At 36.3% G+C, this 25,000-nt stretch overlaps 2 protein-coding genes across 9 annotated transcripts in view; one reads left to right on the forward strand and one right to left on the reverse strand.

Moving 5' to 3' along the window:
• The window catches only part of LOC129743701 (zinc transporter ZIP10), a 114,635-nt gene that overhangs the window by 24,937 nt on the left and 64,698 nt on the right, over positions 1-25,000 (reverse strand). The gene's annotated exons all lie outside the window — the stretch shown is intronic.
• Positions 23,619-25,000, forward strand: part of LOC129743703 (angio-associated migratory cell protein) — a 101,379-nt gene continuing 99,997 nt past the window's right edge. Inside the window, exons 1-3 of one of the 2 annotated variants that reach the window (XM_055735817.1) lie at positions 23,619-23,982; positions 24,044-24,190; positions 24,258-25,000. In XM_055735817.1, coding sequence (XP_055591792.1) covers positions 24,070-24,190; positions 24,258-25,000 — 864 coding nt within the window. In that variant the 5' untranslated portion in view covers positions 23,619-23,982; positions 24,044-24,069. Of the gene's footprint in view, positions 23,983-24,043; positions 24,191-24,254 lie in introns of both variants that reach the window. The other variant, XM_055735816.1, reaches the window with a different exon arrangement.

Here is a 25,000-nt window from a genome sequence, read left to right on the forward strand (position 1 = left end):
TAGACTTCTGATGTCATTGTCTTGTCAGTGAGAAAGACTTTGGTTTTCTGTCCACAACTGCATATCCCCTGCCAAATCATGTACTTGCGGGCGAATTTATCCGCAAACACGAACTTAAATTTTGCAGGTACATCCCCCCAAGCCGTCGCCAAATAAAGTTTTTGACCTGGGATTTGCCCAAAGTCCGCCTTCACGTAGGTCTCATCGTCCATCAGAATACATCCGTCGAACTTGGTCAGCACTTGGTCGTACAGCTTTCGAGCACGGATTCTGGCCACATTGTTCTGCTTCAGCGTCCGATTTGGCTGTTTGCTGGCTCGGAATGACCTTATTCCTTCCCGGAGATGAATTCGTCGCACCGTACTGTGAGCGGCCTGGAACTTATTGGCCAAATCGCGGTCTGAAAGATTGGGATTCCTCTTGACGGCCTTGATGACTTTCCCACGCAGTTTCCGGTCGACAGTTCCACTCCGACGCTTCGAATGCGGCTTCCGAGCCGTCGTCAATGTTTCCTTGTACTGCTTGATAACACGCCATACGGTATTTCTGGGCATTTAAAATGTGCGTCTCGGGTCATATTGACCCGAACAGCTTTTGAGGGTTAAGTAATGTCAGAATCAGAAATACTATTAATGATATCTTCCTAATTGAATTAAATTAATAATAAACAAATTCAAAATCTTATTTTTCTTTAAAGTAGATTTCTAATCTTGTTAGTTATCAATGATTGATATCACCTAAAACTGAAATATTTCGAAGCTTATAAATCCATTTCATCAAAACGCAAGGTGATAGTCAAAATTTGGCAAACAAAACGAGTACAGCGCGCTTAGATCTAGCAAATCAACCATTCAATCATAGGCACCAAAACCAATTAAATTCTATCAATAAGTTTTTAAAGGGGTTAGCGGAGTTTATTGAAAACAAAAAAAAAAGATAAAATGTTAATAAAAACTTATTATTTTCTGTTCATATTTTTTTATTTAATTTTCAAAAAAAAATTACCGAATTTAAAGTTAAATTATTAAAAGTTTATGAAATATTTGTTACAAGTTTGTTTTTGTTTTTTTTTAATTCTAAATTTTTATGCTCTTAAAACATAACATTCTTTGAAGCCTTTGAAACTAAATTTTTGAAAAGAAAAATATAGTTTCCTCCTTCTGTGCTTCTCAGGACCTAAAATTCCAATTGAAACCAACAACAAATTCAAAGCTTGAAATTTTAAACTATAAAATTTTCAATTGAGTTGATAAACTTAGAAATTTATAAATTTATAAATTTTATTTCTTTTATTTTGATTATTTCAAATCATATTTTTAATCGATCATGATTTTTAATTTATCTTTGGAAAGTTTTAAAATTATTTGAAGTAGCAAATTTAAAGATAAATTTTAATGCCCCATGTTAATTTAATTTGTATAAACTTTGTGCTTTCAGTATTTACATCAAAACGTGGAATTTATTATATTTATTTTCATTTTATCAATTTTTTATTGAGCTAATTGATCTAATCTGTAATTTGTAAGTTTAATTGAACATGTTGTATTATAAATATATAAAGTAATTATTTTGAAACTCATAACTATTTTTAACTTTTCATTTTAATAACTCGATGAATTTTAATATAGAAAAAGGTTTTATCTTTGACTTTGATCACTGGCTGTCTTGCAATAAAATCAAATATTTTCTTCATTTTCCAAATGAAAAAAATCCATTATTAACAATTGAATAAATTCTCCTAAGTTCAAAATGTTTTTTTTCTAATAGAGAATCCACATTTCAAAACGTGATTAATTTTTTTCTCGAATTCCAGATATTACAGTGGAACTTATTATTCAATCCTTTCACCAAAAATCAAGAAAAGGAATGTTAAAAACAATGAATAGTTAATAACAATCCTTATCATTTTTCTAACAATTTTTAATCATGTTTAATTTCTAACCTGATTTAGTATTTATTTCAGAACTCAGATTTTATTTGAATCAGGTGTTATATTTTATGTATTCTATTTCTATGCATTAATTCTTGTTCCCGAAGCTTTATATGAAATTTTGATTTTCATTCTCTTTCTGGTGTTTCGGAAATATTGATTTCAAATTTGAAAACTTGACTGCTTAGAATTCGTTATCAAGCATATTTCTAGTTCACAATAAGGAACATCCTTTTGATAAGTTAATGACTTACCGGAAATAGTACTGATTTGAAACATTTATCCTTATTTGTTTTGAATATTTTGATGTATTTTATCAATAATATTAATTATTTCTTAAGTTTGTGTGATAATCATAAGCAAGAAAAAAAAATCCTTATTTATTGTTAATTTTTGGTATAGTTAATTTTGGCAAAATGATATTTTGGAAAAAAGATTTCGGGCAATAATGAAGCCCAAGCTTAAGAAAAGTGGGAAAACGGATCGGGGCGCGACTCAAATGATTAAAATGTAGAACAAATGTGCCGAGGAAGTTGACTCCGTAAGTGTGCAGCAATTGATGGGAAAAATAAGAAGAAAGGCCAAATTTTCATCAGAAACGAATTAGAATGATGCCCTCCAAATCTCACACTTTAAGATAAATTCGCTATGGTCATAAATAAAGTCGAAAATAAAATAAAAAAACACAGGAATCCTTTTCCCAAGTAACACTGATTGATTTTTAAGACTCTTAAGACCTCTAATGAAACTTAAACTTGGTCTTGTAGCCGGTTATAAAACCTGAAATGTTGCTTGGGCTTGACTCCATATAATATCGTTACCAACATGTTCATAATAGAGAAGCATGAGGTATCAAAGAAAGAAAGAACATAAGCCGTAAAATCATGAATTTTTCGAAAAAGATTCAACAGCTCAACGACGGGACTTGAACCCGCAATCTCCGCTTCAGTACAACGGCGCGTTAGCCAATTCCACCACAGTGAACGTGATGGAATCTGATTATTTTGAAGTACGAAGATGGCCGATTACTTTTTATTGATGATTTTCTTAAAACCTAAATATAGACAAATATTTCACTGGAAGACTGCAACCCAAGTGGACTTAAAACAAAAAAAGTTGTTGCAGTCAAAAAATTGTATTTCGGCCACAAATTGACGTCTAATACGCAGTGAGTACTTTTTACGCATTGCTTCTAATACGAGGATTATTTGGCTAAAACGCAATCTTTGAATCGCAATAGCTTTTCTGTTTCAATTCCAATCGTGTTGCAGTCTTCGAGTGAAATATTTGTCTCAATTTAGGCTAAAAGAAAGTTATTCATGAAAAGCAATCGGCCAGTTAAGAAAAAAGTTATTGATGAAAAACCACTATTTTCATTCCTCCCGAGCAAAATACCTTTAATGCCTATTCACGTTTGAAACTCAAGAACCCCTTTCCATGGTCAGATCGTTCTGAAACTTGGGATATGACTTTCTGGTAAGCTTATAATTGATTTTGACTTGGAGAGATTGACATTTACCATATTAAATTCTTCTTATACTATGATAAGTACACCGCGGTTCGTTAAATTATTCAAAAATGCAAAAAATACTGTAATGGTATTTTGATCTGATTTTGATAAATGACCACTTAAAATCTACGGTTTGAATTGATATTTGAGGCCAATAGTAAATCATATTATTCAATGTTATCGTCGAGTATAAAACGATCGCTGAAACAAAAACACTAAAAAAAATCGGTTTCGTTCCATCTATCCGACTATGTGTAGATATGTTGGGATCCAATGAAAGTTTTAACCGCTATCTCAGATCTTCAGGTAGAAAAAAAATCTAACTTTCAAAAACGATATACAATTTTGGCTTTGCTTAGCTATATTTCAATTCCTAATGAACCGATTTTCAAAACTCAAATTTTAATTTTTTGTCGTTAATTTGACCATTGTTTCTATAGAACATACTTGGTCTGTTGAAATTCCCAGTTCTTCAGTATATGGGAATGATGATAAAGATGTTTGAAATGTGCGCTTCGGGTCATATTGACCTGAACAGCTTTGGAGGGTTAAAAACTGTTCTACTGAGTTTTTTTAATTTCATTTTCGGATTCAGCGCCCGATTTCACATTAGAAGTGATCTTCAGTTTACTTAGTTAAAAAAATTGTAAACTAGTGTAATTTATGAACAAAATTACTGGAGATAGTGGAACAACCTGAATACTTGGGTATCCCAAAATTGTATAATGTCTGGGAATCTGAGGGCTCAGCCTACAAATAAAAAATTTGGGTGTGGAGAACAAACTTTTGTATGGGGCCAACCAAAAAATATCATGTTCCGCAGAGGTTCTACAAACACTATCTTTCAAAAAAGTTCACTTTTCAGATTCGAACCAATTCTGGGTTCTAAATTTTTTTACAAAGTTTATATATTTTATGTTTTTTAATTTGTTTTGGATTAAAAACTACACGTAAAAAATATTGAATAAACAAATTTGTATCAAAATTTTAAATCATCTACAGTGCCGTTCATAATTGTATAGAAATTGGAAGCTTGCGCTCTGTCATTTTGATTTTGACCTTCTATATCTTTTTTCTCTGATGGTATCTTTTGATCAAATTTTCAGCGTAAGATAGATCAGTTATCACACTATTATATCACAAAATTTGAGCTTTCTAAAGGTTGTGTGGCTAGAGATAGAGTAATTCTCCAAAACCGGACTTTTTGAACTTTTGCCATTCAAACTGCAATATCTCAGAAACTACGCAACGTTTTTCATTGAAATTATGCAGAGTGATTGTTGAAATATAAAGTTAACATGTCTGATGTTTTTGAAAAGTTCTATCGATGGGATCAAAAGTTACGCGTTGTGCAATATGTCAGGCCTTGTGAACCTTGAAATGCGATTTCTATAGAATTTTGGACGAATGTTTCCATAGGAAAATTATATTTTATATTCAACATCCAGTGAATCTTTTTCAATGAAAAACTTGAAAGAATTTTGTGAGATTCTGATTTGAAAACACAAATGGATCATTTATTCATTTTTTTCTTTTCTTTATTACTTCTGTCAGACATTATTTCACTAATTTGTGAATGGAAAAGATATTGTTCTCATGAATCGTCAAAAATTCTATAGAAATCGCATTTATAGGTTCATGCCAGAAATATTGTACATCGCGTAACTTTTGGTCCTATCGATAGAACTTTTCAAAAACTTCAGACATGTTAACTTTATATATCAACAATCACTCTGCATAATTTCAATAAAAAAAAAACGTTGCGTAGTTTCTGAGATATTGCAGTTTGAATGAAAAAAGTCCAAAAAGTTCTGTTTTCGTAGAATTACTGTATATCTGGCCACACAATCCTTCGAAAGCTCAAATTTTGTGATATAATAGTGTGATAGTTGATCTATCTTACGTTGAAAATTTGATCAAAAAATTCCATCAGAGTAAAAAGTTATGGAAGGTCAAAGTCAAAGTGACTGCGCGTGCTTCCAATTTCTATACAATTGTGAACGGTATTGTATATCTAAAAAAAGATTTATTATTACTATAAATTTTTTATTTAACAGACCAAAATGTGTACCCAGCTTAAATTTTTTTTATGCCGATGCCATCGAAGATGTAGATTTTGCGCATTTATTAAAAATCTCAAATTGGGATATTTTTAATTTAATTCTTTAAATTCGGCTTAATAAACACCTACATGAGATTCGAAATACTTGCAACAAAAGACATTGATGATTTAAATAAATCAAAAGAAGGCCAAATTCCAAATTTTAGCATAATCTGACAACGGAAAGGAGTTGCACTGAATATCTAGTGTGAAGAGATTCTCAGACATTGTGTTCTGAAGAAGCATTAAAAACTGGTTTTCACCAATTATTATTTTCTTAATCAATTGATTGCTTATTTAAGTTGATTCTGCTTAAATTTAAATCAAGACTAATGTTTCACCTGAAGACTGCACGATTAGAGTTATAAAAAAAAGTTACTCTGGTTCAAATATTGCATTTTGGTCACAAATTGTCGGTACTCGCAATGGGTACATTTTACTGATTGCGTTTAAATGACAATTTGTGGCTAAAATACAATCTATGAATCGCAATAGCTTTTTTCTTTTAAGACCAATCTTGTTGCAGTCCAAGAAGAAATGTTTCTCTTGATTTAAATTTAAGTAAATCAACATAATTAAGCAATCCACAGGTTGAGAAAATAAAAATTAAAGAAAAACCACTTATTTATGCTCTTTTAGAACACAATGTCTCAGAATCTATTTCACATTTGCAACCCCTTTCCGTTGTCAGATTCAGCTAAAATTTGGCATATGGTTCTTATGATTTCCTTAATTCATCTTTGTCTGTTTTGCAAGCATTTCGATTTTCAAGTAGATATTTATAAGGTCGAATTTGATTAGTTAAATAAAAAATATCCTAAATTGAGGTTTTTATTAAGGATTGAAGCATAATTAACTCTTTACAGAATGATAAAAAACAACAAACTTTGCTCAGAAAAGTATGAGTGCAAGAAAATTCGAATCTTTGACGGCATTGACATCAAAAAAAATATCGCTGAGTACACCTTTTTGTGTGTTGAATATAAAATTATGGAAAAAAGAACTTTTTTTTTAAATAGCTGATAAATGCTGATTTAAATTTTCGATACAAATTTAGTTCATTTTATTTTTTTGTGTTGTTAATAACTCAAAAAAAAATTTAAAAACACAAAACATGGAAGCTATGTGAAAATTTTAGTACCCATTTTTTTTTTTTCAAATCGAATTTGTGAACTTTTATCAAAGATCGCGTTTGCAGAACCTCCAAACATGATTTTTAAAGCTGGCCCCATACAAAATTTTTTTCTCCACATCCAAATCTACTATTTTGAGGTTGAGCCCCCAGATTCCCAGACACTATGCAATTTCGGCACTACCCTACTGAACACCTTCTTAATAAAACCGTATCATGGTTTAATTTTTTGTTTAATTTAATTTTTCTAAGTTATTCATCGAATAAAGAATTTGATGTCTTCCTATTTGTGTGTCTATCTTTCTTTTAATATGAAAGGTGTGATGTAACTCTACGTTATTCCTCCAAAATAGCTGATTCCTCCTTATTTCAGCGCCCAGTTCAAACAAGAGTGCTATTGTAGCAACTTATCAGTTAATCGCAATTAATCCATAGATTTTTTTTTACGGTTCTTACACACATTGCATTGTAAGCGAAACTGATCCTAAAAATTATTCGGCGCCAACAGGACTATACACTCACTTGTTTCACCGTTTTCGATAAACAAAATCAGAACCTCTTTCAAAGCAAACTGACCACAGCACAGTTCCGAAAATTTCGGCACTTCAAGGCGCAATGTCAACGAACGAATTTTGGGATCCGAGGGTTGTTTACCACACTATGCTGCAAATACAGCGTCCCCCAGTCAATTTATTAAATTTCATATCATTAAACGTATTAAAAGCAACACGAAAAAAAAACTAGTACCAGTACCGAGAATTCGGCAAACGACCGACCGACTGGCTGACGACATACCGGTACCCACTCAGATTGTGTAGTTTTGGAAAAGGGGTTACGAAGGATAATTACAACTTGCAGGTAGAAAATAGCGAGACGATTTTTTTTCAGCCACTCATCACTCTCTTCTTGAAGTTCGTATAAGTTTCGAACAGGGGAGTATTATTCTTATTTGAACACTTTCGGAGAAACACAAACTGCAAAGGAAACCCATGAGAATAATCGAAGGCTGTATGTACTGAGTGAAGTACAAACACTCCACGTGTTTTACTTTCTGCATACTGCTATGCAATCAATGACATCCGAAGCCAGACAGTTTACACATGTGGATGTTGCATTTCCCAACTAGAACTTCACTCACAGCAGAAGTTTCAAATGGAGTGGGAAAGCGGAGTTGTATGATGAAATAACTGACATTGAAGACATCAGACTTTTTTTTTTAATTAGAATTTAGGATTGTAGGTTATTGAACGTACCCAAAATTATGTTCGTCGTCTTCTAATTAGCTTTTCACTGCCAACGGGTTAAAGTTGTCAATTGAAGAGTTCTAGCATGCTTTTGAACAATGAAAAAAAACTATCAACCAGTTAGCACTTATTACACCGAAAAGACAGCTCCGGAAATGGGAACTCACGAATTGCCGAAAAAGTCTGCCGGCCGAATTGAAATGCACACGTAAACTGGCGGTATGATTTTGGTTGATCTCGATTCTCTCCCCGTTTCGACCACCGATTGCTGGCTGCCCGACGAAAGTATTAGGATTAGTTGATTTTTCGATTTTGAGTATTGGAAGAAATACTCACGTTAGAAGTCATAGAAATTTGGGATAAGAAAAACGACAAAATTTATTTACTTTAATAGTTAATAATCATAAAACAAGAAAATATTATTAAAAGTCTGTATTGCAGAAAGCAAGCTTTGGAGAAAATACATAAAGTTCTTCTAGAAAACAAATAAAAATTAGAATAAGCAGTTCGAACCAGTTCTGATTGTTTTATTAGGCTCTTCAATCTTCTTATAAAACTTAATCTTAGATTTACAGAAGTCTTGAAAACTAGAATTGTTATTTGCTAGCATTTTTGCATTGAATTCTTGAGTATTTGCCACATAAAGAAAAAGTATTTAGGTCTTTCTGTAAAAACATCCATTAAATTTGGTGAAATTAAAAGGTTATTTTTGTCAAAATTATAAGTCACTCGGATTGCATTGACACCATCTAACATTATCAGTTCAAAGCACGTTTTGGAGAGTGGACGATATCGTTCGGGGTTGCTCTCCGTTTTGGATATCAAGATGCTCACACAGTCACATTTATGCTGACTGGAATGGAACTGTAGGTAATTCGCGTGTTTTCCTAAATCAGCTCCGGTTCCGAACGAATGGCCGAATTGGCCGGTTTATACCAACTAGAGCACATGTATCGAAACTGAAACTTTACTCAGAGACCGGAGAGCATAAAACATGCTCTCTGCATCACCGAGACAGTATCGCGCGTTGAAGCATAATGTGATATCGTCGTTGTGCAAATTTACAGTTTAATTCGAATATTTGGAGTATCTGTCACTAAATGATTCTAATAACTACGAGCAATCTGAGAAAGATAAATCTGTGAAGTGAATCCTGTACATCCCATCACACTTAATCTTTTTTCCACTGGCCAAGTATTTACAACAGGTGAAAATTACTGGACGATTTCAAGACAAGCTTCAAGACTGTTTCCTTAAGACGTTAATGGGGATTTTTTTTTATCTGACAATTTGCGCCGGGGGTCTTCAAATTTTCCCCAAAATTGAAAATTTGATTCCTTTTTGCGACTTAAAAACACATGAATTTTTTCAGATTTCTAACATTTTAATTTTTTGAGTTAGCTTCGGTTAGATTTTTTTTTGTAAATGAAAAATAATCATTTTTCAAAGCTACTTAACTCTATTGTTTCTCAACGGAAATTATAAAATAGCACATCAAAATGCATTGAAATTTTATCAGCTTTCCAAATAGAATAGTTGAAAAAAATTAAATAATGACCTTCAACATGAAAAGTTGTAAATAAACTTTAAATGGCGTCTAAAAGTACCGTCTGCACCACCGAATATTTTGCAAAAAATACCATTGTATAGCTCGATTCATGATGCAACTTTCATCTGAAGACACCAAAGTGGGCCATTAACACCTTGAAGAGTTATGAAAGAAATAATGACAATAAATCTCTTTTTTGCATCGAAAACAAACAATGGTCGAACAACTGCACTCACATATGGAGATAGCAAGCACTTCTAACAACATGGAAACAAAAGAACTTATCAAAGCAGGTACAAAACACTACTTTTTCGTGCTTTGTAGAGTGTTTGCAGCAAAACTGACTTTAAATTTTAACCAAAATTCTGAGTATCGTATTGTTTAAGTGATATAACTAATTATGGGAATGTTGCTTTTACAACCTGGTCATATACTAAACTGCCGTTCTAAGCAAGAATGTCCCATGTGACTTTTGGGTCATTTTCACTTTTTTGCTGGAAACGGTCTCTTTTAGTGTTAACTTTCGAATAAAAACACAAACAAGTATACTTTGTTCTGAACTTAAACGAAATTTTCATCAAGGTGGTTGTCTCTATGTTGGTAGTTCTACGCAAGAATGTCACACTAGAGAAAATTCTATGAAAAATGCAAATTTTATCAAAAAATTGTCTTAAGATGAGTTCAAACTATTGAATTTAATGTTATTCACTGAAAAGAACACTAAAATGGAGGGCAGAGGAGGAGCGAGAAGCCTTGAGTGTTTTATTCAGAGAAATTTTTACTAAACACTTTTCGTAGGCATTACTTACAGGATCCATACTCAACTATACATTTTTATAAACAAAGAGGAACGTATTGCTCAAATTACGGTTTAGCATGTTTTTGGGAAAAAAATAAACTACGCAAGCTTTTAAAATGATAGAAAAATTGTAGCCGTGTGACAGTTTTTCGTAGAACTAGCATCGGCATGCGTTCTGATTCTACGCAAAAGTGTCACACGGAGCATTTTTGGCTCTAATTCGCTGTTTTTTTTCGTAGGAAATGTAATTTTTTTGGCAGAAAACATTGTAAAATGATTAACTTAAACTGTTCACTACGAAAAAATTGTCGGTGAATTTTTAGTTTGAGGGAAAAGTTGGAAATATAGCTGATATTTCAATCGCGTTTTTCTCGTTTGCACGATTTTCCACATGGGACAATCTTGCTTAGAACGGCAGTATATAACTTATTAATTTTTCGATCAAAGATCATTGTGAAGTATAATCAATGCCAATAGTAGAAGCACTGACCATACTGACTAGACACTCGATTTCGTTTTCTGGATAATTTTTCCAACAGTGTGCAATGTCGATTCCAGAGTGCGCATCGATCGATTTGAAGAAATGCTATCCCAGTTAGGAAATGCCACCCAACTTTAAAAATAAAACACGCAATTTCAACGATAAAATCGGGCTAAACAGGACCGTTTTTCCTACAGGGCATTTTTAGTCAAATTTTTCAGGTTCGCCACCTGCCGTCGGTATTGCGAACCTGCAAAATCTGACAACGAAAAATTAGACAGAAAATTGTTGAGTTTTTATTCTAAGTGTCATGTCAGTGTGGTCAGTGGTAGAAGGTTCAGTCTTTGTGTTTGGGATCACAAAAATGTGATTAAAAAAATGAAATATAGACGTGCTTTACATAGTTTTTATTTCGGGAGCTAAGCACTGGACACCAAAATCCTTTCCCATTGATCAAAAAAGTATGAGAAAGTGGCACAAATGTTGTAGAAATAATCAAAGAGCTCAGTATGGCCAGCCCAGGCTGTAAAATGATGAAAATATCTCGCGTGAGCTTTCATTACGTCGAATGAAACAGAAACACCAAACCGAGAAAAACGCTTCTGAATTTTGAAGAGTGTTTTTTAAATCCTATTTTTATTCCTTCGCCGATAACCCTTCAAAATATACGCAATATCCATGGAAACTAATTGTGTCAGATATTCCACATTATGAATTCATTTTTTTTAGCAATTTCTAGAGCTATTTTTTAATCATATAGGAACATACGACATATTCAAACATAAATCGTTCATACGTCTGAAAACATTCGTCGTTTGGAGGGGAAATTTGTTTCATTCGTCTCTTTTCTTTCGTCCTTTGATTCGTTCAACTTGCACTTACGTCCAAATGTTTCTGATGCAAATACTATGGGAAATTTTCAATTTTCTCGGCGTAGTGGCTGTTTAATTAGTGAGATATCTAGTGTAGCGGTAAATTGGTGAGTAAATGCATAATGTGATGTGTGAATCGGGTGCGACATCGGTCAAACCAGCTCGCTGCTGCTTATCAGCTTTCTGATGCCGATCAGTTGGAGGAGAAATTTGTCTCATTCGTCCTTTGATTCGTTCAACTTGCACTTACGCCCAAATGTTTCTGAGGCAATTACCGGTAAATTTTCAGTTTTTTCGGCATAGTGAATGTTAAATAAGTGGGTTATCGAGTGTAACGGTAAATTTATTAGTGAATGCGTAATAATAATGTGAATCGGGTGATTGGGTGACTAACATCAGATGGCTGCTGCCGATCAGCCTGCTGCTGTTAGTTGTTAGGTTTGCTGCTACTGCTGCTGTTCGGTTTCTTTTCCTTGCTGCATTATTTTACAGCGTTCGAAAGCCTTGATTATCGATTCAAGAAGTCTGAAAACAAGAATCTGAAATAATATTTATTGCCAGGTTGATATTCTGATTACTTCTACCTGTATACACTTGTTTGCTCATGGAATCCATAGCGAATGTGCTAGATTTTTCTTCCTCTGCACATTCGCCGTTTGGAAGAAGGGACGTAAGCAACATTGAAATGGGCAAGCAAGGTTTTGTTTCATTCGTCATTATGAAAGCCTTAAATATTATACATTAAAAGGGTTTAAATTGATTGTTTTATCAATCGCATAAGTAGATAATGTTATAATGAAGATTTTTTAGTGAATATCTCAGTTTTTCAAAATTTGTTTCATTCGACGTAATGAAAGCTCACGCGAGATATGATACTTTTACCATTGATCACACTGACATGACACTTAGAACAAAAATTAAATCATTTTCTGTCTAATTTTTTGTTGTCAGATTTTGTAGGTTCGCAATACCGACGGCAGGTGGCGAACCTGATAATTTTGACAAAAAATGCCCTGTAGGAAAAATGTACCTGTTTAGACCGATTTTGTCGTAGAAATCGCCTGTTTTTTTTAAAGTTGGGTGGCATTTCCTAACTGGGATAGCATTTCTTCAAACCGATCGATGCGCACTCTGGAATCGACATTGCGTACTGTTGGAAAAATTATCCAGAAAACGAAATCGAGGGTCCAGTCAGTATGGTCAATGCTTTTATCGTATTCGTTTTCTACATTCGCCCAGTTTTGAGGTTTACCATACTAAAACGAACATAATTCGTCATCAGTGTTTAGCTACCTCGATCGCTCACACACGAATCTTCAGTGTTCCACCGTCCATTTTAAATCAAATCTGGGGAATTAGAGATGCAAAACTTAGCGCATAAACTTCTAAAAATGACAGTAAAATGTGCATAACTTGATGTGAAGCAATAAACCAAAGACTATTTCGCCGAAAGAAACATTGAAAAGTATTCAAATCCGTGGTATTTCACATATGGGACTGTTATTCAGGTATATTTCATATAGGACAGCCACGAATTGATATATTTTTTCGAAATTTCTAGAACTTCTTTTTTTAGTCTTTTATGTTGAAGCCTTATGTTGACCTAAAATGACGAAAATTCATATGGGACTGTTATGCGAGTAAGGGCAGTCTGAAAAGGACGAAAAAATAGTGTTTTTTACCAGCTTTGATAAGTTCTTTTGTTTCCATGTTGTTAGAAGTGCTTGCTATCTCCATATGTGAGTGCAGTTGTTCGACCATTGTTTGTTTTCGATGCAAAAAAAGAGATTTATTGTCATTATTTCTTTCATAACTCTTCAAGGTGTTAATGGTCCACTTTGATGTCTTCAAATGAAAGTTGCATCATGAATCGAGCTATACAATGGTATTTTTTGCAAAATATTCGATGGTGCAGACGGTGCTTTTAGACGCCATTTAAAGTTTATTTACAACTTTTCATGTTGTAGATCATTATTTAATTTTTTTCAACTATTCTATTTGGAAAGCTGATAAAATTTCAATGCATTTTGATGTGCTATTTTATAATTTCCGTTGAGAAACAACAGAGTTATGTAGCTTTGAAAAATGGTTATTTTTTATTTACAAAAAAATCTAACCGAAGCTAACTCAAAAAATAAAATAGTTAGAAATCTGAAAAAATACATGTGTTTTTAAGTCGCAAAAATGAACCAAATTTTCAATTTTGGGGAAAATCTGAAGACCCCCGGCGCAAACCCGTCAGATAATAAAAAAAAATCCCCTAATGCAAATTAGATTTTCATTTTGCAAAAAATAACAAAAATTGCTTATTTTATTGATACATTATATCATTATTGTTACATTTAATCCCATTACATGGAAAGTAGGGTAATTTTTTGTTTAAAATACCACGTCGTTAGAGGGCTTTGGGTTTACTGAGACTGAGCATATGACACAATTTATACAATTTGTAAGTAATTTTCATCAAATTTGGTGGACAGGTTTTTATGTATTTGGACCAATATTTGTATTTAGAAATATTTTTTAGGAAAGAGGGGGGGATTTTATTACATTCGAACTGTTTGGGACAAATTTTGTCAAAAATGAATAAATATTCGCGTTTTAACATGATGAGATAATTTATTGATTTGGTAAACAGATTTGAATCTAATTATATGATATGCTATATTGAAATACTCTTTCCATTTAAATAATGTGGGCACTCATCTATCTTCTATATCTATATAACTGAATGTTTGTCTGTCAATTCCCTATAGACTCGAAAAATCCCGAACAAATCAATTTGAAATTTGGTATGTAATAGTTTTTGGGGTCGGAGATGGTTTCTAAAATATTTTCAAACCGCTCCTAATTAAAGGTCCTTAACTTCATTGTGCTCGCGAATAGATTTTTATGAAAATCGTAACAAAATTGTACGGCTTGTGTCCCATTTTTGAATGGGGACTCCCCTTCCATAAAAAGTGAGATTCTTGGAACTATTAAACAAACCATCACACTCAAAATACCCTCGGATACCAAATTTCTCTTCATTCTGACCGACCGTTTATACGTGATGGTGTTACCAAGAAAACGTCTCCATTTTTATATATTAGATTTTATTCAAAAATACCCAAACTAATTCTTACTAAAAAAACAAATCATAAAACGAATTTCCATTTTAGACTTCAAACCACCCTTGAATCTATTGTCTATATTTTGAACTTTGACTCATAGTTGGACATTTTTATAGTACTAAGTATGTATCAAAAAAAAGTTAACGATAATAATTCCAAATTCTGAATGTTTCAGAAAAGGGAAAGCGTTTCTTTGTATTTTTTCAAATACAAATTTACCTTCTCACGCAAAATTTCAACAGCTTTGAAAAAAAAAATCTAGAATAATTCCACTGTAATTCTACGAGCTTTCTTGTCAAATTATTCTACAGAATGACGGTTTTCCCCCAGATATGCATTCAGCACGCTTTCTTTCGTGTTTTTGTCAAGTGTTCGTGCGCTTTTTGGTAATATGCTTGCTCATTAAAGGTAGGGGAAAGGTTTCCTAAATGGGCCTATCGGGTTAAATGACCCTACGGCTGTTTGATAAAAATGGCTGACTAGACAGCTTATCTGACCAATGCATTTTGAGGGTGATAGGCTTAGAACATAAGGCAAGAAAGAATTTTATGAATTAACAAACTCAAAAAAAATTCAAAAAATATACAAGGTTTTGATACATTTTGATGTAATATTTCGACTTTTAAAAATTATACGTAAAGAAGCTTAAATCAAAAACTAGGATGGTTTTTGTTTCTTACTCAAATGAACTTTAGAAATTAAACATATTTCAGCTTTTGTGGAAGTTTAATAATGATTATATAGTGGATTAATAGAGTGTTTTTGTATGCCCCCATCATGTTTGTAAAATGCCTCCATCCTAAAATAACAGGTTAAAAAGAATAAATGAATGATTTTTATCATTGAACCTTTAAATCTAAGCTCTGAATAACATCTTAAGAGAGAATTGAAGATCTAAAAACAGATTTGATAAAGTTTTTCTGATGGATGAACTGCCTCCATAGTATGGCAACCCTAATTTTTGTTTTATTCCATAAAATTATAATATACATAGATTTTCATAACACTCCAGCTTTGTCGTAGGAAAATTATTACTTTCTAGCAGTGTTAATGAAATTATACGGAAATATTGCCCGAAAAACAGAAATTTTGTTCAAAACATAAATAGGCGCATTTAGCCCGCACGGTTTGAGGTTCGGCATTTTAGACAACACTTATAATAAAATCATTTTCTTGGAAACAGAAAAAAATTTTAACATAAAAATTACTCTAATGTATAGAAAACAGATGCCTGCACACGTGGCACCACATTTGTGGATAGTTCTCCATTACCCCCCTACATGCATAGCTCGGCATTCGATGGGAAAAAACGATGGCTGCAAATACGACGTCCGGGTGTTGACCCAGGAGAATTACCCAAGAATCCGTTTTTTATTGCTAATGCAATTGAAAACCAACTAAAGAAAGGATCTCTTAGAAAAGAGCTACAATTAAATCTGGAAAATGGCGGGAAAAGCTACTCTATCTCCACGTATAATGTGGAGCTATTTGAGCTTTTGAAGACCATTACCCGTCTGGATCTAAACACAGCAGTCAAGGTGGTTGACCACCCCACCCTGAATAAGATTCAGGGGATGTGCTACCAGGCGGACACCGTTGATCTGTCACCTGATGAACTGTTGAGCGAATTGAAATCACAGGGAGTGATAGCTGTTCGTCGAATTACTCGTAGAGAAAAAGAAAAAATCATCAACACTCCCCTGATTGTTCTTTCCTTCTCGGGAACACGACTTCCAACGGAAGTATATTTTGGTTGGACAAAGGTGCCGGTTCGAACATATTATGAATCGCCGATGGTGTGTAGGAACTGTCTTGAATACAGACACACAAAAAAGAGATGTACGAATAAAGCAAAATGTACCCGTTGTGCTAGAGACCATCCATTCGACCTTGAAAACCCCTGTCAACTCCCATTACACTGTCCACACTGTCCTGAAGGCTTCAATGATCATTCTGCAATCAGCCGAAAATGCACGAAGTTCCGAGAAGAGGAAGCTGTAATCCGCATTAAAACAGACGAGTCATTAACATGGTCTGAGGCTCGAAAGCGAGTCACAGCAAATCAATCCAACAAACCATCCTTTGCAGCTACAGTCGTAGAAAGCGCTGAGGCCGACATCCAGCGAAAGGATGCACAAATAATGCAGCTCACAAAGAAGGTCGAGAAGCTTACGCAACTACAAAATGTGTGTGATAGCATGGAAGCTAAGTTCGAGAAACTGAAGAAGATGTATGAACGAAAATGTATTGAATTTAACGCTCTACGTTCAGGAATCAACGAATCCGTGGCCGCCAAACCTGTGGCTGCATCGTTCAAGAAAACTCCAATAATATCCGATCCCGAAATTGCACTGAACACACGCTCTAAAAGCAAAGCAACATCGGCAAACATCGCTATTCCCAAATCTGATCTTAGCCAAAACATTCCAAAAGGAAAACGAGGCAACCGATCTTCTTTGGATACAGAGCCAAAAAAGTTTATATGCACCTCCACCAACGAAAACAACTCCGAATCGCAAATGGACCAATCCAACAGCGACTCATCTGATTATGAAATCCCTGAAACCCCTGTGACAAACAATCTTGGAAGGAGCTCAAGCGAAAACAGCTTATGTCGTCATGAACAAGGATAATATCTCCAAAAATCTAAAATGGAATCTCAAAACGTCATCCAACATACCGGCAGTCACAGCACCAAACTCAAACTGGGGTAACCATTTTGGAGTTACGAGAACCAGACACGCTTCAATCCGTTCCCACCCCAAGTTACGCCCCTCTTGAGGATAGTAACTTGGGGTCACAAGTAAGTTCCGATTATAATTCTAAACGACCAGATCCCAACTCTGTTGACCGTTACAGATCCAGTACTCTTAGTAAAACGATCAGCAATCAACATCTCCGGACTTTATCGCCAAATTGGGACCCTGGCGAAGGGACCAGCACGAGACGCTTCCCACCGACAACTGCGACAATGATTGGCATTAAATCAGCATCAGAACCTTCCATCAACATACCTCAACATCGTCTGCAGGATCAACCACCCACCTGTAACCGTGGGGTCGACGACAACTGGAAACCGAGAGTTATGGCTGTGCACTGGAATATATGCGGCTTAAGAGGGCATCTATCAGAACTACAAAACCTCATCCTGAACGATAATCCTGTGATCGTAGCCTTGCAAGAAACCAAATGCAGTATCAACGACTTTCCCACGTGTAATCTTCAAAAGGACTATCTTTGGAAACTCAAGACTGGCCCCTCGTGTGCATCACAACATGGTGTAGCGTTAGGTGTACGATCCGACATACCGCATACATTTCTGCACGTACCCACCGAATTGCAGCTAGTGGCAGCCTCTTTGAATCATCCTGTTCAAGCAACGTTCGTGTCAGTATACTTATCTCCCAACGGTTCTCCCCAGCAATTTCTGACCAACCTCCAGGATGTTATGAGAACACTTCCTTCACCCATCGTCTTGATGGGAGATTTCAACGCCCATAGTCCTATATGGGGCAGCTCTAAAACTAACATAATGGGAGAAATGATCGAACAGTTCATAACCGATCACAACCTCACACTTCTAAATACTGGAGAACATTATTTTATTTTATTTACATAGTATTCCGTCTTACGACACAACTTGACGAACATAATTCCTAAAATTCACTCGGTCCATGGCAACCGTTCTCCAATTTCTCGGGCACCCCACGTTCGCCAGATCACGCTCCACTTGGTCTAACCACCTCGCTCGTTGCGCTCCTGCTCGTCTTGTTCCTACCGGATTCGTGGCGAACACCTGTTTTGCAGGACAGTCATCCGGCATTCTCGCAACATGTCCCGCCCAGCGTATCCGGCCAGCCTTAACCACCTTCTGGATACTGGGTTCGCCGTAGAGCCGCGCGAGCTCGTGGTTCATCCTTCGCCTCTTCATTCCGTTCTCCTGTACGCCGCCAAAGAATGTTCTTAACACTCGTCGCTCGAATACTCCGAGTGTACGCAGGTCCTCCTCGAGCAATATCCATGTCTCGTGCCCGTAGAGAACAACCGGTCTAATAAGCGTCATATACAGGTTACACTTCGTGCGAGGGCTAAAGGCAGAAACACAATACAGCGTCGGTCGTCGCGTCACGTCAGCGGTCAACGCTGTCGATAAGTACTAAAACGCGGACGCGACGCACCCGACAATTTTTGCATCACAATTCAGCGTCAAGAGACATCTTAGATGTCTCTTGACGCTGAATTGTGATGCAAAAATCGTCGGGTGCGTCGCGTCCGCGTTTTAGTACTTATCGACAGCGTTGACCGCTGACGTGACGCGACGACCGACGCTGTATTGTGTTTCTGCCTTAAGTCTTCTCGACCGCAGTTGCTTGTGGAGTCCATAGTAGGCACGACTTCCGCTGATAATTCGCCTCCGGATCTCACGGCAGGTGTCATTGTCTGCGGTCACCAGTGAGCCGAGATAGACAAAGTCTTCGACTATCTCCAGCTCGTCGCCGTCGATCGTGACCTTGTTATTACTGGACAAGCGGGTTCGGTCGGTCTCGGAACCGCAGGCCAGCATGTACTTCGTCTTGGACGTATTAATCATCAACCCAATCCTTCCTGCTTCGCGTTTCAGTTTGCGGTAGATCTCCTCCACCGCCGCAGATGATCTGCCGACTATACTGGAGAACATACACGCCTCGATCCAGTTACTGGATCAACTTCCCCTCTAGATCTGACGTTGACATCCAACTGTTTGGTCAATAAATTTGTCTGGAGCGTTGACGACGACTGTAGAGGTAGCGACCACTTTCCAATAAAAATATCAATGCTCGCAGAAATCCAATCAACAAGCATCAGAACCCGCTGGAAATTGGAAGAAGCTGACTGGGAACAATTTGAATTAAGCATTCAGGAATCTCTGTCAATGAATTTGGATTTTGATAGTAACGAACTTCTTAAAATTATTAAAAAAGCCGCCCATGAAAGCATTCCAAGAACATCTGGATGTGTCGGTAAGAAATCCTTACCTTGGTGGAATCCAAACATAGCCACGCTCATAAAAGATCGTCGTAAAAAGCTAAAAGTTCTTAGAAAACTACCCATCAACCACCCACAAAAAGCTACAGCTCTGAAGGAATTCCAAGCCACTCGAAACCTCACACGATCTGCAATTCGACAAGCCAAAATCTCATCATGGGAACAGTTTGTGGAAGGAATCAACCCAAACACACCTACACAGGACATCTGGAGAAGAGTCAATGCCTTGAGAGGACAACGTCGATGGCGCCAATCCTCCTTACTAATCAGCGGAAAAATTATTGAAGATTCTTTAGAAATTGCCAACGTTTTCGCGAATCAATTTTCCCAAATTTCTGCAACCGAAAATTACAACGTAGAATTCCAAGCACATAAACTTGAAGCAGAAAGAAATCTGTTGTCATTTGAGTGAGGAGAAAACCTGGAGTTCAACACTGCGTTTAAAATCGAGGAACTTTTATGGGCTTTAGACCGAAGCAATGGTAAATCTGCTGGATCGGACATGATAAGCTATCCGATTCTGAAACTTCTACCGTATACGGCAAAACTGACCCTCCTAAAAGTCTTCAATGGGATATGGAATTCTGGACAACTACCGTCTGAATGGAAGCACGGTATCGTAATTGCCATTCCTAAGCCAGGTAAAAATCCCAGAATAGTAGACAATAACCGCCCAATAACCCTGTTAAACTGTGTCGGAAAAGTGATGGAAAGAATGGTAAATAGACGGCTGACAGATTTACTCTTCAAAAACAATCTCCTTAAAGCAGAACAATACGCCTTCTTATCCGGCAAAGGGACAGATGCTTATTTCGGTGACCTGGAACTCTTACTTCACCCAGTGTTAGAGAAAAGTATGCACTGTGACATGGCACTTTTGGACATCAGTAAAGCATATGACCAAGCATGGAGATATTTGATCCTGTCAACTCTGCATAAGTGGGGCGTGAAAGGGCAAATGGGAAAGTACTTACAAAGCTTCTTGAAAAACCGAACATTTATTGTTTCTGTAAATGGAAAGGAATCAGAATCAAAAATCCAAGAAAATGGAGTTCCTCAGGGGGCTGTGATATCTGTGACCCTATTTCTCATAGCTATGAACTCATTACTCGACAGAATTCCAGTAGACGTTAAGGCGCTAATATACGCAGACGACATTCTCCTTATAGCGTGGGGAAAAGATCAAAAAGAGGTAAGAGCAAAAATCCAACATGCTGTTGAAATCACCAATCGCTGGACCAAAGAAGTGGGATTTACGCTGTCTTCAACAAAGTCCCAAATTCTACATATCTGTCGCAAAAATAAACATCTAGAAGTTCCAACTATCAAAATTGACGATCAAGAAATAGAAGAAGTTCCATCAGCTAAAATCCTTGGTCTTACAATTGATCGACGACTACGTTTTAGCGCGCACGCCAAAGAATGCAAAAGATCGCTGGGAACGACCAGCAGACTGTTTGAGATGATCGGTAACCGCTTGACTGGACCCAATAGACGCACTCTAATGAAACTACATCGTAACTTGACAATTCCAAAATTATTTTATGGGATTGGATTGTACAGTCTTGGTGGGGAAAAAATTGTAAAAACTCTAGAACCCTCTTACAACTCTATCGTTCGTAGTATAACAGGTGCCTTCAAATCGAGCCCTGTATTATCCGTATACGCAGAATCAGGTCTATTACCTTTCCGACACACATACGCAGAACAACTCGGTCTCAAAGCCATACAAATGTACCAAAGGGCAACGACACTTGAAGAATTTAGTCATCCTTTGATTGGCCGCACTAACAATATTCTTGAAAATCTCAACATAGAAACCATACGTCCCATCGAGCCTATGCTAAGACACGGTCACCGCCCTTGGTATTTACGTTCCCCAAAAATTGATTGGACATTCAGAAAATCCCTGAACGCAGGGGTCTCTTCTACAAGAGCAACGAAAATCTTCAAAGAACACGTGGTACAAAACTATAACTGTTTCCAACAAATATTTACCGATGGTTCAGTTGTAGGAAATCAAGTTGGATCAGGAATTTGGACTTCATCACTAGCACTTAGCAAACGGTTACCGAAAGAATGCTCGATATTTTCAGCCGAAGCTTGGGGAATCTTAAAGGCCGTTACAATGATCACGTCGCCCATTGTCCCAACCATCATTTTTTCCGATTCAGCAAGCTGTATCGCCGCCATCGAAAGTGGTTCCTCAAAACACCCCTGGATTCAGGCGGTAGAAATGGAATCTAAAAAGAAAAACGTCACGTTCTGCTGGATCCCTGGACACGCCGGAATATCTGGTAATGAAAAGGCTGACCACCTCGCCAATGCTGGAAGATCTAATGAACCGATAGACATGAAAATACCTGCCCCAGACGCATCTAGAACAATAAAACTGAACATAAGGAAAAGTTGGGAGAACCAGTGGTTTAATGAACAGGAAAAGTTCCTTCGAAAGGTGAAATGCACAACGTTTGCCTGGAACGACAGAAAAAGCAGAGAAGAAAACCGGGCCCTCTGTCGGCTCCGAATTGGCCATACGAGATTGACACACTCTGGTCTGTTCAGCAGAGAAAGATGTAGAGCAACTTGCGAAGTCTGTGGGACATCGCTGTCGATCGAACACATTCTTCTGGATTGCCGAAAGTACGACGACGTGAGAACAAATCTACTCTTCAACGGAGATATCAGCGAGGTCCTCTCGAACACACCTGAAAATGAAGATAAATTAATTTCTTTTCTTAAACAAACAAAACTGCTTCGCGAGCTATAAGGACCTACACAATTTGTAAAACCAGCAACTCAGACAAGAACTAATTGTAACACAATGAAATGCAAAAATTAAGAATAGACCCGAATAACCCGGGTGGTTAAAAGGTCTCAAATAAATAATAATAATAATAATAAGACTAAGATCGTTTAAAAAAATCCAAAACTCACATCTTTAGAATCGATCCAAATATATGCAATATAATATCATAAGATGAATCATAATTGTTAAATAGCTTTATCCACATCTGTATTCTTGAATTCTCAATCGAAATCCCAAATAAATTTCAATCTGAGTTCTGCAATAGAAAATATTTAAACAAAAACAATTTTATTTGAATTGAAAAACAATTTTTGAAACTGAATTTAACACTTTTGCTTATATTATTTTTTTAGCTTCATTTAATGAATGACTTAAAACTTTAAAAGATAATTTATCGATTATAAAAATCGAAAAAAATTTCAATCTCTTTTAAAACTTACATTTCTTTTACCAAATTATTGTAAAAGTTTGATTTTGTGTCAAAAATTGTCATAGAGATGTCTGAAGAACAATTGAAAAAAATTTTCAACCCTTCCTGCTTTTTGTTGAAATTTCATAAATTACTTAAGGCAACAAAATTTACATTTTTCCTAGGTGCAAGGAATCTGGGAACTGATTTTGACTAGTTGGGGGACGCTGAATCCAAATATGCAATAAAGTTTTTTTTTTCTAGGTGAAAATTCAATCAACCAATTTGTGTACTTTTTTGACAAAACTTTCTTGAAGACCGCTAGTAGCTGAGTAGAATTCTGAGAATAAAAAACGTCATGAAAGTTGAATCAGCATTTAGTTTTCATGTAGGCTTATTAGTTAGGCCGGAACAAATTAAAAATCTTTTTTATGTCACTCGGAGTGGGAACATCGCGAGGGGGAGGCAATAAAATATATTGTGGAAAACAAATAAATTGGAATAAATTGCAATACAAAGGGTGAAACAAATCCCATCTGCCCAAATTTGTCTTAGGTTTTATAGTATTTCAGATATTGGTTTTTTTCTGAAATATTCATCAAACACTTTAAACTTTTTTTCGGATTTTTGGAAATTTCGAAGGGGGGGGGGTGACAAAAGAAGAAATTGATATTTGTTCCAGCTTTAATCAGTAATAAAGGTAATAAACCTTCAAAAAAAAATTATTTTTTTAAGGTTTATTTATTTTTTTCAGTGCGGCCATTGACCGTTACGAAGTGGTGAGTTTAACTTAATTCACCACGTGGAACCGCCAATTCGATTGTAGTGGTAAAGGAGAGAAAGCGAGAGAGACCAGGTGGGAGAATCTTTTGAATGAATTCAAGCGGGATTTGGAGTACAAATAAACGGAGAGCGCATTTATGAATCAACAGATGTAAACATTCGAACGTAACGTACCATCTGTCAGCTCGGAAGCGCATGCACATGTTTTTGATACAGCAGTGATTGGTGAGTGAAGTCGCATTTTGAATTTTGAATTTTTCAAATGTTTTTCAACTTGTTTTTACAGTTCTCTATATCTGATGAAAAGCTAAGATGAGGGAGAATACTCCACCACATTCTTCCTACGAATTGGACGCTGATGAAGGCGATGACGAGTTGATTTACGTAGGGGATGCTGACGAGGTGCTGGATCAATGGGAGCGAGATATGAACGGTAACGATGATGATTGTTTTTTTTTTTCATGATATAGATTATATTTGATTTGTTGTCATTACAGAAGATGTCGATGGGGACGACGACGAGGAAGCTGGGGCTATGGCTGATGATGAGGATCAAGAGGATGCCTACGTTCCGGAACGGGATGATGCTTTGATAACTTTCAAAAAGCATTCGGGACCAGTGTTCTGTGGGGCTTTGCATCCCTCGGAGGATCTTGCCGTGACTGGCGGTGAAGATGACCGTGCCTTCATCTGGAACACTAAGACTGGAGAAAATGTTTTCGAAGTTACCGGTCACACTGATTCGGTGATAGCATGCGATTTTAGCTTCGATGGAACTTTCGTAGCAACGGGTGACATGGCTGGACAGATTCAAGTTTTTAAAACAACGAAAGACTTCAAGAAAGTATGGGACTTTTCGATGGGAGACATGTGCTGGCTGAAGTGGCATTTCGGAGCACACGTGCTGCTAGCAGGTGCCGAATCGGGCGAAATCTACGTTTGGAGAATTCCTTCTGGAGACTGCAAAGTAATGCAAGGTTTTGGTGAGAAATGTGAAGCGGCAAAGCTTTCTCACGATGGCAAGAAGATTGCTGCCGGCTATGGTAACGGTGCCTTCAAAATATGGGACATTAAGACAAACGCACCCATCCTTGATATCGCTCCAAATGAAACGTCAGGCCATATCAGTAACATAACTTGCATGTCGATGGACAAGGAAAGTCATTTGGTTCTGACCGGAAGCGAGGAGGGTAAGGCAGTTATCATGGGCCCGGCAGGTCCAGTTGGAACGCTCCATCCTGAC

The sequence above is a fragment of the Uranotaenia lowii genome, chromosome 2, assembly GCF_029784155.1.
Source record: "Uranotaenia lowii strain MFRU-FL chromosome 2, ASM2978415v1, whole genome shotgun sequence".
NCBI classification, from domain to species: Eukaryota; Metazoa; Arthropoda; class Insecta; order Diptera; family Culicidae; genus Uranotaenia; species Uranotaenia lowii.